General features: G+C 39.1%; 1 protein-coding gene across 1 annotated transcript in view; it reads right to left on the bottom strand.

Annotated features, from left to right (window-relative positions):
- grid2ipa (glutamate receptor, ionotropic, delta 2 (Grid2) interacting protein, a) overlaps nt 1–16,446 on the bottom strand; it is a gene marked incomplete at its 5' end in the record, with an annotated part of 35,907 nt that overhangs the window by 18,529 nt on the left and 932 nt on the right. The window contains 6 exons of the mRNA XM_079829449.1: nt 376–445; nt 1,241–1,326; nt 2,177–2,452; nt 12,941–13,095; nt 13,219–13,551; nt 15,340–15,593. Of these exons, the coding sequence (XP_079685575.1) occupies nt 376–445; nt 1,241–1,326; nt 2,177–2,452; nt 12,941–13,095; nt 13,219–13,551; nt 15,340–15,593 (1,174 nt within the window). The remainder of the gene's footprint in view (nt 1–375; nt 446–1,240; nt 1,327–2,176; nt 2,453–12,940; nt 13,096–13,218; nt 13,552–15,339; nt 15,594–16,446) is intronic.

The raw sequence follows: 16,446 nt of genomic DNA, 5'->3' as shown, positions 1-16,446 counted from the left end.
AATCAGACAATGCACCGGTGATTTAGTGATATCCCAGCAGGTGTGGTCTTGAGATAAAATTCCGAGTCCTCTAAGTCCGAGACCAAGACAAGACCGAGGAGAAATGCAGTCGAGACCGAGACAAGACCTTCAAAAAACCTTCAAAAAGACCGGTCTTGAGTACTACAACACTACTTAACAAGACAGATGATTTTTGTACATATATTTATTTTCAAAACGGTGTAAGAGAGTTTAATTCTTATGTTTAGGGGTTTGTTCAAATCCCTAAACCACCCTATGCATAAAAATAATAGTGATGGTTGCTTTAAACCCTATTGCAGTTCCACATTAGGATAAAAGCAATGTACTCCAATGCAACCCAACCACAAGCCTCACCTCATGTCCAACCCATTGAGAAACAGGATGCGATCACCAGGTTTGAGACCCGCCTTCTCAGCAGGGCTGCCTGGTGGGGGAATGACAACAGACCAAGCAGAAAGTAACTACTGACAGCAGATCATATGGGCTCCAACTGAGATTAAGCTGTGCTCATGAGATGGCCTTTGAAATGACGTGAGATCTATAAGTCAAGGCGCTGCAGCTTGGGTGTTTGTCACATCCTGCCCAAGAATGGATGCCTTTTTTTGGCTTTTGAGCGCTTGTGGGAAAAGTGTGAATCTATAAGGATTTGTGCTAGATAAAAACAGAGCTCTACCACCTGTGCCCCTCTGACTCAGCCTATGGTGAATCTTCTGTTTTGTCTTCTTGTTTCTCTCTCTCTCTCATCTCCTGCTGTTCTTGCACACTGCCAGTTTTTGCCGACATGAGTCAGAAATGACAGAACTTTAATGATTTCGGCATTCACGTCATCTGCTTCAGTAATATGTCTAATAATTTACACCCCTTCACTTGTTTCATCTCCAAAATATATTTTTTCATCTTTCTAAAGTACCTTTGTTTTGTTGTAGGATGTCAACTAAAATAAATGCACCACAAGACACAAGCCCTTCCCTTATGAAGACGGAAGTTTGAGAACGTTTGAAAAATACTGTTTGAAAAATATTGAAGAACAACAATAATATTGCTGTCATAAAACAAATGTAAAAAGAAAGCTAATTCATTTACAAGTTGTTCAGAGGGAAAAAAGGCATATATTTATTTATATACAACAGTAAAACCTTTGAATATTAAGGTTGAATTAAATAATTTAACACTGAAGACACTTAACTTATAACCATGAAAATTTTTGTTCATTTCATACCTGGTATTACAGAGTCGATCCAGACTGGAGCATGGCCACGCAGAGTAAACCCGAAACTCTGGTTCCCTTTGTACACGCGTACTGTCCTGATGAATGAATGGGGAGAAGAAATAAAAAATATCTTTAAAAAAAAGTCGAAGTGGAATATCTTGATTATTTATATAATGCAGGCTGACTTGTTTATTAAAATAATATGAATTTTATATTGCTGGAAAATATATATAATTCAATATAGTCAAATAGACTCTTTCTTCCACTACAGGCATATAAAGAGCTCTTCTTCTACAGAATAAAGAAATAATTAATTCATACTTACAAAATACACTCATATAGTAACATTGAAAGCATAATATAGGCTATATTGAAGAGAACGAATCTCAATGATGTGTCATATTTACTCTCTCACACATACAGAGGTGTCAAATTATATGACTAAAACAAAACATGAATTATAAGAGTGAAATATTGCAGTGACATAACAGCTCACAGGCATAGATAGATGGCATTTATAGCAGTAGATGGTCCGTCCGTCCATCCATCCGAGAGTATTTTTTATGTTTTTGTGTATGTGATGATAAATAATATACGTTTTTAAGTGTTGTGTGCAGACCCCGGGAAGACTATAGTGGTGCTCTTGGGCATAGCTAATGGGGATCCAACTAAATAAACAAAAAACATCCATCCATCCATCACATTTATATGAACCTAATAATGTAACACATAGTAACTCTATTTTTCTGACAAAAACAAATAAAAATAAAACAAATATAACAAAATAAAATGAAAGCATAAAAAAATATTTAAAAAAATAAAGGAAACCTAACTGATTTATTGGAAAATGAAATATTCCAAAATACAAAAGTAAAGGGCGATTTCAATTTCTACCATGGCAGAAAAAGACAAAATAATTCTTCTGAGAGTGACAATTTCACTGACCTGCGTGTAGAGAAGGAGCTGGAATGGCCTGCGATGAGAGAGGTGGTCTTGCGGAGGCCACGGGCAGGAGGCATGGCCACATCCTCATTTGAGGTCCGGGGCACAGAACTGGCTCTAGTGGACACAGACAGCAGCCGGTCGGGGTGGTCCTCACTCCGGCTGCGCCGTAGGCGATTATTCCTGTGCTCGCTGAAGCTTCGGCCCCTCAACCGACTGATCAAACTCTGAGAGACCATCTCATCAAAGCGCTGCCTGTGCTTCTTAGGGATGAAGATCCTGACAAACATGGCATACACACAGCAGACGCAGTCACAGAGGAGAAACTGTTCAGGCGTGTGAACACTTCCATGCCTACTGAGACAGACACTGGATAGAGACACACAGGCAAAGGAGGAGGAGGAGGGACAGCTATGAGAAGGTCTGCTATAATTACACCGGATTACGGAGATGTTTGTGACCTGCTATGAAAGGAAAGAGGACTCATGTGATGCAATGAAGCGTTTTTTTTCCCCGTCCTGTGAAGAGGGGCAGGTAAAAATATCCTGTTTGATCAACTTCAAAAGCTAAACAGGTAAGCAGGTGACTTCTGAAAGATGCCTGATGGGTATTTTGAAGTTCTGGGAGGATGAATGATTAAAGTGGAAAAAGAAAGGGCCTTTTACCCCTCTGAGATACAACCAGTCTCTGAATTTTTAATTCTCACCATCCTTTAGAACCACAAACCAAGTCCAACGTTATAAACATCCTCATTAGCTTCTACCAACCCTGTCTTATGGATACACAAAACTAAAGCTGGTCCTTGACTTTTTAAAACTTGTTTTTATCCATCAAAGAATCCTGAAAAAAGTATCACAGGTTATAAAAAAACGGCACAATTGTTTCCAACATTGATAATAAATCAGCATATTAGAATGATTTCTGAAGGATCATGTGACACTGAAGACGATGCTGAAAATACAGCTTTGATCACAGGAATAAATTATATTTTAAAGTATAGTCAAATAGAAAGGTAAAAAAAACATCAATGATGCCTTGCCACAAGCAGCAACAGCAGGAGCAACTACGGATGCAGTATATTTATTGGTGGCAGTGTGGTCAGAGCGCTGGTATTATTGGATATCCCTCTGCATCTTCAGCAGGTTTCTCAGACTCATGAGCATTTCGCCCCTTAACCTGAACGCTTCACCTGAGTGGGGCAGCGAAGAGGGATTCCAACTGCGATCTCTCATTAACCACAACCATCTTGAGCTAGTCTCTTCTGCCGCTGCTATCTCCCCAATGGCCTTTCTCAGTCGTTTAGGTTTCAACCCCGCGGCTGTCGACTTCGATAGGCTGCATTCCATCCTTTAATAGAAGCCTAGTCAATCAGATCTTGATACTTAGCCTTCTTCAACTCATGAGAGATGGCTAGCCTATCCTCCCAAGGTACAGTCAGCTTCACTAGAAAGATGTTTTTTGTGCTCCTGGACAGAAGAACCATGTTCTGGTCGAAGTGTAGTCACCGCCACCTCTTCTGGAAAGACAAGCTTCTTTTTAAGGTCAACTTGCATCTCCCAGTCAGAAGCTTGATACAAAATAGAGGGTGGGGCACTGTCGGTTCTTTTTAACTTTGGAACCTTGTCTCCTTGCTTTAGGAAACTGACTCCTCTGGACAGAGTTCCAATACAATTCCACTTCCCTCAATGCCCTCTGTGGCTTCCACTTTCTGCCACACTTGACAGTTTTGTCGGCATTTCTCATCCTTAGACAGTAGCAGTGTGCAGACTGCTCTTGCCTTTAACCATTATTTAAAATATAATAATAATATTCCACAATATTACTGTTTCTTTTGTATTTTTGATCAAATAAATGCAGGCTTGATGAACATGAGACTTCTTTCAAAAACATTAAAAATAGTAAGGTTTTCAAATAGTAAAAAACATAAAAAATAGAAATGTTTTCAAACAGTAATGCCTGGTTCATATTTTTCACCCCAAAATGAATAACGCATATAAATAATTTAATCTTTAAAGAAAATTAAGCCTATTTTTATTATTAACATTTTGCATTGTTTTTCATTATTGTCAATTATTATTCTCAATACAATCATATTTTAACCATTATTATCAGAAATAAAATATTTTTTTACTGTATGCAATATATAATTTCTCTTTTTATCATTTCTTCATTAAATTTCTTATTTTTTCTGATCTGGGTGAAAAATATGATCTATAAGCATATTTCTTTACCACTGCATATCTGCCAGCTGGATTCAATTTCCCAATTTAAAGTTCAGATAAAAACGTATATGTTTAGAATAGCTTTTAATGACATGATTGATTGATGTGTAAGTTCGTGTTTTGTATGCTTGATATTTCATTGCCTTGCTTGCTTTATATTGTACGGTGTCCTTGAGTGTTTTGAAATTATTATTATACACATATTGTGAGTTTGACATAATTCAACCACATATAATACATATTTGCCTGTCAACATGTCATCAAAACCAACCAAATGTAGGATATTACCCACTGGACTATTTTGACTCATCAGAAAACCGAAGATATCATATAAAACGGAATGATCCCATGCACCATCAAGGACACTATCAGAGCAAACAGCATCAGGAGGGGACTCACAGCCCAGAACCAGCTCAAAAGCTTCAGTTAATCCTCCAGCTGCCCTCATCTCAAGCTCAGCTTCAAAAATTCCTTTTTTGCTGCAGGACACAGATTTATTCTTTGGGCAACAAGTGGTGGCGATTGGCTGCGCTGGCTGGAGAGTACGTTTCTACGTCATCAGTTTCTCTGTATTATTCATGAGAATAAACTAATTTAATCCGCTGCGCTGTATTATGCACGAGATTGCATTACATGTGGAGAGCGCAAGAATACTTATCAAAACGTATTTGATGTGTTCATGGTAGTTGTTAGTAGTCTCTGATGAAAGTAGTCTCTAAAGATTTTTGAGTTTGTTGTAATAGCACTATGTTTTTCAAATACAGTGTCCCCAACTCTGTCATATTTTAATATTCATGTGTCCATATTATGAGTGTGTTGTAGGTTTTTTGTTGACTGTTTTATTGGTTGTTGTCTCCCCTCTTCCCACCCTATACACCTCCCACTTTTCCACGCCAATTTGTTTAGTCTTTTTCAAATCTCAGGTGTGAACGACCAAAGATAAAACAGGGGGGTTTCATGACACTTTAAAATAAAACAATGAAATTGATTAATATTATCATGAACAGCATAGACCAAAAAAATTTTTTAAATAAAGTAATACTTTATTCACCAAGGACTTATTTAATTGACCAAAAGTGACAGTAAAGACATTTATGTTACAAAAGAAATGCCGTTGTCAGTAGCCGAGTTTCCATTACAGATTTGCGCAAAACGTTTGCATTATTTTCTAAATGTTGATAAAAACCTATTGCGAAATGACAGCGTTTCCATTAAACGATGTTATGCGTATGTCTCGTCTTTTGTCCAAACATACCAAATTATCAACTTTTTGTACGCCAGGCAACCTGTAAATGCTAGAAAAAAACTGTTTCCATTGTATTTTTGCACAAATGTCCTTTTTCGAATTGCCTGAAAAACCACCTCATGCGAGCAGAAAAACTTTTGTGCGATATATTTGAGTTTTTGCGAAATTGGCGCGGCTAGTGACATGTTTAGTTTGGTCTGTGTTTCTGTAGTACTTTGAGTTGGTTTGTTTCAGTCGTTGTTCATTTTTTTAGTTGTTAGCTGGTTTGCACTGTTTCTAGATCTGTTTCATTAGCTTCCATGGTTTTTGATTTCCCTCATGTGTCAGACCTAATTATTTACCTTGTTTCTTGCCTGCTTGCCCTGTGTGTGTATACAGACCTCAGTTTGTTCAGTTCTTTGTGTTGTTTATATTTAAGTACGGAGTAATATTAACTATATTGCCAAAAGTATTGGGACACCCCTCAAAATCATTGAATTCAGTTGTTCCAATCACTTCCATGGCCACAGGTGTATAAACTCAAGCACCTAGGCATGCAGACGCTTCTACAAACATTTGTGAAAGAATGGGTCGCTCTCAGGAGCTCAGTGAATTCAAGCGTGATACCGTGACCACCTGTGCAATAAGTCCATTTGTCAACTGGACTCCACGGTCAACTGTTAGTGGTATTATAACAAAGTGGAAGCAATTGGGAACAACAGCAACTCAGCCACGAAGTGGTAGGCCAAGTAAAATCACAGAGCGGGGTCAGCACATGCTGAGGCGCACAGAGCGCAGAAGTCGCCAACTTTCAGTCAATAGCTACAGACCTCTAAATTCATGTGGCCTTCAAATTAGCTCAAGAACAGTGCGTAGAGAGCTTCATGGATTGGGTTTCCATGGCCGAGCACCTGCATACAAACCTTACAAGTTACATCAAAGCGTGTAAAGCAGGCCGCCACTGGACTCTAGAGCAGTGGAGACGTGTTCTCTGTAGCGACAAATCACGCTTCTCTGTCTGGTGGTTGCCAGGAGAACGGTACTTGCCTGACTGCATTGTGCCAAGTGTAAAGTTTGGTGGAGGGGGGATTATGGTGTGGGGTTGTTTTTCAGGGGTTGGGCTTGACCCCTTAGTTCCAGTGAAAGGAACTCTCAATGCTTAAGCATACCAAGACATTTTTAACAATTTCATGCCCCCCAACTTTATGGGAACAGTTTGGGGATGGCTCCTTCCTGTTCCAACATGACTGTGCACCAGTGCACACAAAGCAAGGTCCATAAAGACATGGATGAGTGAGTTTGGTGTGGAGGAACTTGACTGGCCTGCACAGAGTCCTGACTTCAACCTGATAGAACACCTTTGGGATGAATTACAGCAGAGACTGTGAGCCAGACCTTCTCGTCCAACATCAGTGCCTGACCTCACAAATGTGCTTCTAGAGGAATGGTCAAAAATTCCCATAAACACACTCCTAAACCTTGTGGAAAGCCTTCCCAGAAGAGTTTAAGCTGTTGTAGCTGTAAAGGGTGGGCCAAGTCCATATTAAACCCTACGGATTAAGAATCGGATGTCATTACATTTCATGTGCATGTAAAGGCAGACGTCCCAAAACTTTTGGCAATATAGTGTATGTAAAAAAGGACACTGTAAAAAAAAGGGTTATCGCTTCATTTTTTAATTGCATTTAGCAGGGTTTTTTTTAGCATCATCTGAACAGAACAGATATGCAACCTGTATTTGTAAACACTGAATTATCCCTTGTAATGTGTCACAATACTACTAAAGTGAAGATTAGATTACATACTGCAATTGTACATATAAATAATAGCCTCGTATACAGGCATACTTTCACTCTACATTACATTATCCCTGTTTGTATAAAGCATTTCAGTCATTCCACATACTACATATGAAGACCTCAGAACCCAGCAATTGTTGGACATTACAGTCCAAGCAAAAACTAAACTAATATTTTTAAAGATTCATGTCATTCAATTACAATTCAATGTACCTAAGTACAACTGTGCCAAAGAATTTAAGTTTTAAAAGTGCATACTCTCTTATCAGTGAATTAATTCTTGAAAGTTTCCCCAAAAAGTCTTAATGCAACTTAAATTCACATTTCTCTTAAAGTTAACTTTTATTTAGTTCAAGATGCCCTCAATTAGAAGGAGGTCATAGGAAATCTAAAATTAACCCCGAGTCAGAGAGGAGAGGGAACGCAGATCAAGGACACACTTTTCAAAATGAATGAAGGTGGGAATGAAGAGTCTCAATTATAAAAGACATCTATTAACACAAGTAAGTGAACTCTACACCCATTTCTAACTGTTTTGTTTCTTCTTTGTATATCTATAAAATCACATAAAGCATGCCATGCACTTTACAAACTGATGAACATCCCCTAACAAGTTCTCAATGCCATAAAATGATGGAAAATAAATGATTAAAGAAAGCAAGCTCAACAAAAAGGCCAAACGAGGATAATTTTGAAGTAAAATGCCAAAAACTTCAAAATATTTCAAGAAAGAAAACTCAAAGCTTTAATATTTGTTCCAATAAGTCCAATAATGTTCTTAACTGCATAATTCATTAAAGAGTTAACATTTCCCCAAAAAATGAATCAAACCCCCCCAACTTCTGAAATTAGCTTCTCTGAGCATGAAGGTTCTCCTTACCGAAAACGCCTGAGCCCCATCTCTCCTTTAAATTACGTCTCAAAGAAGCCATGATATGTTCTTGATCTCAGTGCAGGAGTCTTCATAGAGCTGTAATAATCGTTCACTGAATAAAACAGGAAAGCCATGATCTCCATTAGCCAGATGAGGAGATTAGCACCAACTTGAGGAACGATGACGTTGCATGTATGAAGAAGGAAACTTCAGGTCACGTCATCATCGAGTCAGCTTTGGCAAGGTCGTCCACGTTGCCATGCTGGGTTGCCTTGGGGAGTTTAACGTTAGAAAGGAGTCTACATCCAGAACGGTAGACCAGATGCCTTCAACTGAAGACGAGAGGCAAAGTTGCAGCTGCATCAAAGGTGAAGAGAGAGAATTGAATGAAAGAGTGCGGCAAGAACGGAGAGAGAGTAAAAGCGAGAGAAAATAGATACTGTCCCACTGGATATCTAAGGCAGGTCATCATGTGGGAGACTCAGGGAAAAAAAACGAGTTATTCAATCTGATCCACATAATTGTGCACCAGTTAGAAGATCCTTGAAGTATCCAGGTTCACGGGGACAAAAGCAGAAAACTCTTGAGGTTGCACGACCGACTCCAACCAGATGAAAAGTCATAGTTGAGTGCCACAAAGAACTGATTCCTTTAGAATTGAAGGTCCCAAAATCTAGTTAGCCGGTTCTTTGTACCTCAGCTGTAGTTTGAATCAAGAAAGTTGTTATGTGGATTTTGTTCAAACTTCTGGTGCGTCACAGACCTAAGAGAGATTTATTACAAGAAGTAGGCTGCTTAAAATAGGGAGGTTCCATGGGGAGAACAAATTTTTGCAGGGACAGAGCGCAGCACACAAGCTGGTCAGCGCTCGAGTGGACTGAAGGACGGGGAAAATGCAGTGATGCATGCCAAATACAAGTGACATCAACGAGCTAGAAAGGAAATCTCACTAAGATGTTTATATGCATTCAAACCTACTATCTTTTTATTCAATTAAAAATCAAAGGTGATCAATATTCAAAACTAACACCATCAACAATAGTCTTCTGGTAGTAAAGACATGCAACAAATATCCCATAAAAGAGAAACTTGCCTCTGAACTATGGAAAATGACAGCAAATCGAAGCAAATACAAAAAAAACGTGTCTTACTTGCTAAAGAAGGCATTCATGGTTCCTGATAATACAAGGATATGCTGTCAAGGGTTTAATCAGAACAAGCTGATGAGAAGTGTGAATCTAGGTATCTGGAGCATGCTGTTCTTCTTCTTCATAATTCACTCTTCATGAAGGTAAGAGAAGTCCAAACAGGTCCCCATTTCAGAGAGTTTAACTATAAGTCATAACATCTGATAAATACTTGATGAAACCGTATTTTATCTGGTAAACCTCACAGGCATAATTCCTCACTGGTAGCCAGAGGCGGTTGCTGTAAAAACTGCTCTGTTAGTGAAACTGAAAACCTTTCAGCTTTGAGACGAGTCAAATTCTCATGACAAAAACCCTCATCAGCGAGTTATCACTGCGAGAGACAGAACTGACACCCACAAACCTAAGGGAAAGAGATATTTCTTTATTTTCACAAAATATAATAAATAATAATACTAATAAATGTATCTGTAAAATTAAATAATAATAAATCTAATTATTAATAATAGATGGCAGATAAAAGCAATTTTTTTTTTACACAGCCGATGATCAGGGCCTATTATTTGCTGTCAATCAAAAGGTGCGGAAATAAATAGCCGTTGAATGTAATAGTTTGGACTCTGTTGTTAATTTTAACCTGTAATATTATAGTAATATACCAACGGATCTTACAGCATTAGTTGGAAGAGATTTTTTTCCCCTTAAGAACAACAAAAGTAGGCCTATCGGTATAGGCAGATATCATTCTAAATAATCAGTATTGGTGGAGAAATGTAGAATGTAGAATCTAATTAAAATCGTATAATATTTGATATTAAAATTATGGGGGCACCGATGTATTGGCCAAATAATTAACGGCCAATAAAAGCAATACATTTTTTTAAAAACAGTCGATGATCAGGGCTGATTAAATGCCATCAATCAAAAGGGGGCGGAAAAACGTATCAGACTGCAAAATGCTTCTTTGTCTTGAATTTAGGGCTTTCGAAGTTAACGTGACAATGGCCCTGCCCAAATGGCACACTCGGTCTTGTGGACTTACAATGGTTGCCGTGTACGCATGTCCATTAAGTCCATGAGACCGTAGGTGTCCTATTTGTCATTTTAGGATTCAAAAGGGTGCTCGCGTGCACCTCCTTTGCGGTCGATATGCCCTTGATGCACACTTTTGCAGAGACTGCACTTCTTCTTGGACCTCTTCCCAACAGTCAAAGCGCCATTACGTCACAAAAGTGTGGTTTCGAAGGAAGGCCGTGAGTGTTTAAGACATAGGCTATTGGCAGATATCATTCTGAATAATCAGCTATCGGTATCGGCGGTGAAATTAAAATCAAATTCAAATCAAATCATATTTTTATTAAATCTGTGATCTAATTGTTTATGACGATAATTTTTTTTAAACAATTTATGAAATACATAATCTATGATAATAGTTTTTTATAAAAGTTATTGTTAAAAACACATTTCAATAAGCATGTTGAAACAAACTAAAGAGTGAGACAAAGCTAAACTTAGATCGCTGACATTATGTTATTGCCGGCCCACAAAGGTGACAATATCCGGTCCATAATGACATGGCGAATTTTAAATGAATGTTACATAAAGCTGCTCTCTCACCATTTCACAGTACAACAAAAAATGTTGAATTTCTGAAAAATGTCACTCCACGTTGAAAGAATTATTGCAGCTTTGAACTCATGGACCAGATCAGGTCAGATGAATCACCTGAAATGTCTGGGAGACTCAGAGGAGAGCATTAATAAGGAGACATCTTGTTTAAAAGATGTGGTACAATACAGAAGATTCAAAGAAATACAACATCCAGGGCTTTGAGACACCCCAGTGTGATTGAAATACAACAAATTGCTTCCTTAACCACTGCTCCTTATGAGAAAGTGAATTGATCAAAGTTTCCAACTGCTATAAAGATGGTGTTACTCTAATTTTAATGAAAATTCTGAGATGAATCATTTTTAATGCTCCTCTTCTATTGTTAGATTGGAAAAGACATTATAAGACATTATGCAGAACTTAAAAGAAGAACAAGATGAGGTAGTCCATCCAGTTAACACTTTGTTAGCATCCTTCATTTCCACTACAGGTGAGACAATGCTAGCTCAGACAGCACAATTCAGATTCACAATATAACCAAAGCATCCTGTTCATGGCTGTCCTGATAGTCTTAAAGGGATAGTTCACCCAAAAATGAAAATTCTGTCATCATTTACTCCCCCCCCCCCCCAAGTTGTTCGACACCTGTATGAATTTCTTTCTTCTGCAGAAAACAAAAGAAGATATTTTGAAGAATATGGGGAACTAAACAGTTGGACCACATTGACTTCCATAGTTTGCCAACATTTGGTAACCGAAATTCTTCAAAATATCCTCTTTTGTGTTCAGCAGAACAAAGAAATTCATACAGGTTTGGAACAACTTGAGGGTGAGTAAATGATGACAGAATTTTTGGGTGAACTATCCCTTTAAGGCAAGCTCACACTACATGACTTTTGGCTGGATTTCGCTGTCGCAGACAGATTTCCAAGGTCTGCAACAAAACCTCCGGATCGCAGCCAAAACGGTGCTCTTTGTGGTCACCGACACTCGTTAAAAATGAGCAGAGGTCAGAGACGTGATCTGAGCCTGTCTCCTGTCTCTGCGATATTTTCAAGCCTGTTTGACGATAGTATCGCCACGTGATCCTAGTGTGAGATGGTGGTCCAGTGGGTTGAACCATGGAACTGATACACAGAAGGTTGCTGGTTCAATCCCAGCGGTCACCACCAGTGTGTCCTTGAGCAAGGCACTTTACTCCATGTTGCTCCTGTAATAAGGGCACTGTAAGTCGCTTTGGATAAAAGCGTCTGCCAAATGCGTAAATGTCAAATGTAGTGTGTGCAATGCAATGCAAGAGCAAGGTGGAACTGATCCAGCCAATCACAGTGCAGATGGTAAAACCCCCTAATCACTTGCATGAATTTATGTTAGTCTGGACTGCCTATTGACCAAATGTCTTGTAGTTTGTGCACCTCATCAGCATTGTGTTGTGCGCTGCTAAGACAACAGATGACAAGACACCTTGTGTTGTGTGAGCACCACAACAATTCAGCTAGTCTTACAGTCCTGTAGTGTGAGCTTGCCCTTACTTGAAAAAATACATAAAACAACACTTTACAACAAGGTTTTTTATTTTTAAATGTATTAGTAAATGTTGAAATTAACGTGAACTAAGGTAAATAGATGCTGTAGAAGTATTGTTCATTGTTAGTTCATGTTAACTAATTAAACCTTATTGTAAAGTGTTAGAAAATATAATAAATAAAATAATACAATAATAAATAATAAAATAATACAAAAAGAAAGAAAAGAAAAGAAAAGAAAGAAAAGAAAAGAAGCATCGTCACCAATCCAAACACAACGAGGAAACTTAAAATGTAATGAGTCGGAATTGGTTGGAAAAAAGAAGGCGGGTCATATCCGTATCATGAAAGCTCATTGGTACCTGATGCTGTCGATCAGTTGCTGATGCTCCTCGGTGAGCAGTATTTCTGGAAGTGTGGACGCCAGCCCTTCAACATCCCTCTCACTTGCATACTGCTTCAGCAAATCAAACAGCCTCTCTTTCACCTCAGGCTCCTCCCCTAAAATCTCCTCAACCTACACAAATTCAGAACAGACAATTTTACACTTGGCACTTTTTATAGTGGGCTTTGAAATACTAGAAAATATAGTAACTTTTTGGGGTTTGAGTTACAGTTGAGCCGTGCTTTTAAGACCTACCTTCTTGTTGAACTCCAGAGCTTTGTGCTTGCGGTCCTGCTTCAGGATGTCTCCGCTCTGATAGGTCTCTTTCATGCTGCTGCTGGTGCGTTTCTGCCAGCGGTTTATACGGAGCACGCCCAGACGCAGCGTACGTCCCTGAGAGGCCTTGATCATGGCCGCCGCCGTCTCGTGCTGTTTCACTGGAATCCCATTCACCTCCATCACGTAGTCTCCCACTCGCAGTCCACTCCGGCCGGCTGGAGAGTTGAGCATGCAGTCCTCCACCAGCAGGGGACTGTCGCCCACTATGGTGAAGCCAAAACGTCCGTCAGGCCCTGGGGCAATGTCCAGCTGTGGTGGCAATGATGTGCACAGCCCAAAGCAAAGTGAAGAAAGATCTGAAATCTCTTTTAGACAACAAGGGTATCTATCTTTCCATCCATCTATCCATCCATCCATATCCATCTATCTCTTTCTATCATCCATTTATCCATCCATCCATATCTATATCTATAATCCATCTATATCTATAATCCATCCATCCATCCATCCATCCATCTATATCGATCATCCATCCATCCATCAACTATCCATCCATCCATATCTATCCTCTATCCATCCATCCATTCATATCTATCATCCATCCATCCAACCATCGATATCGATCATCCATCTATATCTATCATCTATCCATCCATCAACTATCCATCCATCCATATCTATCCTCTATCCGTCCATCCATTCATATCTATCATCCATCCATCCATCCATCCATCCAACCATCTATATTGATCATCCATCTATATCTATCATCTATCCATCCATCAACTATCCATCTATCCATATCTATCCTCTATCCATCCATCCATCCATTCATATCTATCATCCATCCATCCAACCAACCATCTATATCGATCATCTATCCATCCATCAACTATCCATCCATCCATATCTATCCTCTATCCATCCATCCATTCATATCTATCATCCATCCATCTATCCATCCATCAACTATCCATCCATCCATATCTATCCTCTATCCATCCATCCATTCATATCTATCATCCATCCATCCATCCAACCATCTATATTGATCATCCATCTATATCTATCATCTATCCATCCATCAACTATCCATCCATCCATCCATCCATATCTATCCTCTATCCATCCATCCATCCATTCATATCTATCATCCATCCATCCAACCATCTATATCGATCATCTATCCATCCATCAACTATCCATCCATCCATATCTATCCTCTATCCATCCATCCATTCATATCTATCATCCATCCATCTATATCGATCATCCATCTATATCGATCATCTATCCATCCATCAACTATCCATCCATCCATATCTATCCTCTATCCATCCATCCATTCATATCTATCATCCATCCATCTATCCATCCATCAACTATCCATCCATCCATATCTATCCTCTATCCATCCATCCATTCATATCTATCATCCATCCATCCATCCAACCATCTATATTGATCATCCATCTATATCTATCATCTATCCATCCATCAACTATCCATCCATCCATCCATCCATATCTATCCTCTATCCATCCATCCATCCATTCATATCTATCATCCATCCATCCAACCATCTATATCGATCATCTATCCATCCATCAACTATCCATCCATCCATATCTATCCTCTATCCATCCATCCATTCATATCTATCATCCATCCATCTATATCGATCATCCATCTATATCTATCATCTATCCATCCATCAACTATCCATATCTATCCTCTATCCATCCATCCATCCATTCATATCTATCATCCATCCATCCAACCATCTATATTGATCATCCATCTATATCTATCATCTATCCATCCATCAACTATCCATATCTATCCTCTATCCATCCATCCATCCATTCATATCTATCATCCATCCATCCAACCATCTATATCTATCATCCATCAATCATCTATCATCCATATCCATATCCATATCCATATCCATATCCATATCCATATCCATATCCATCCATAATATATCCATACATACATCCATATCATCTATATCCATCCATATCCATATCTATCCATCAATCAATATCCATCCATCCATCGTAAAATATTACCTCAATAAAAAAACAAACGGACCTGTTCAATTCTAGACACGACTCCGATGCTGGGCGGCACAGTCTTGAGGGTCTGAGCAAGAGCGACAAGAGCTTTGGTGCTGAGGGAGGAGACGTTCTGCCCATCGATCTCCAGGACCTGGTCACCTGGCTGCAGCCCGGCCATGTAAGCGCTGCTGCCCTCCACCACAGAGAGGATATAACTGGGTCCATCTCCACCCAGCTTAAAGCCAAATTCCTCTGGCCAACCCTGGTTATTTGCTGGAAGGCCCAGCTCTGGAAAAAGTCAATAAATATATATAGTATACCATGGTCTGTCTGAATACTCGATTCTGACTGGCTGGAAGGTGCGGAATAAAACCATTTAATGCACAGGTAGTTCCAGTCAGTTTAATCACCGTTCTATATTAATGCGCTGTTTTCATTGAATCACACACACAAGCGTCACTCGCACACAGACAGCGGAAATCGTGCTGCGCACAGAGAAACATTCAGGAGACACTTGCTATCAACGCTGCCCTGCGACATTATACATTATATTTCTCTGAAACGAGGGTTACATCACTGTTTTTTAAGTATTTAAACTCAAAGCTTCATTGTTAATCGAGAGACACACTGAACAGACGCAGATAATTCACACATGCATCTCTCTCTCTCTCTCTCTCTCTCGAATAAATGCTATAGTTCTTTCATTCAAATAAATGTAATCTTTTGCACTACTTTATCTCTGTGTCCGATTCAAAGCGGGCAAAATGCTAGATCTAACAACAAGCCGTAACTGACGGAAATAACCGTCAGTTTTACCCTTCTGGTCAAATATTGCGCTGCAAACATCAATAACAACTTTAAGTTGTCAATGTTGGCAAATGATCATGGAATAAGTAGGATAATCCACAGCTAGCTGTGTATTAAATGATTTTAATGCACTTCGCAGAGGCAACCACCCTCCACTTCACGTCGGGCGGTTCTTTGTCTCCATGTTGTGCATTAAAATCGTTTAATGCACAGCTAGCTGTGGGTAAACCCTTACTTTTATACTCCACTTTTCCACCAAGACACTTGTAAGTTCTCAAACACATCTCAGGGGACATATAATCACATGTTTGGCACTTAAAGGACAATCAGCTGT

Source organism: Gobio gobio (assembly GCF_949357685.1).
Source record: "Gobio gobio genome assembly, chromosome: 1".
Classification (NCBI taxonomy): domain Eukaryota; kingdom Metazoa; phylum Chordata; class Actinopteri; order Cypriniformes; family Gobionidae; genus Gobio; species Gobio gobio.
This window is presented reverse-complemented; position numbering and strand designations above follow the sequence as displayed.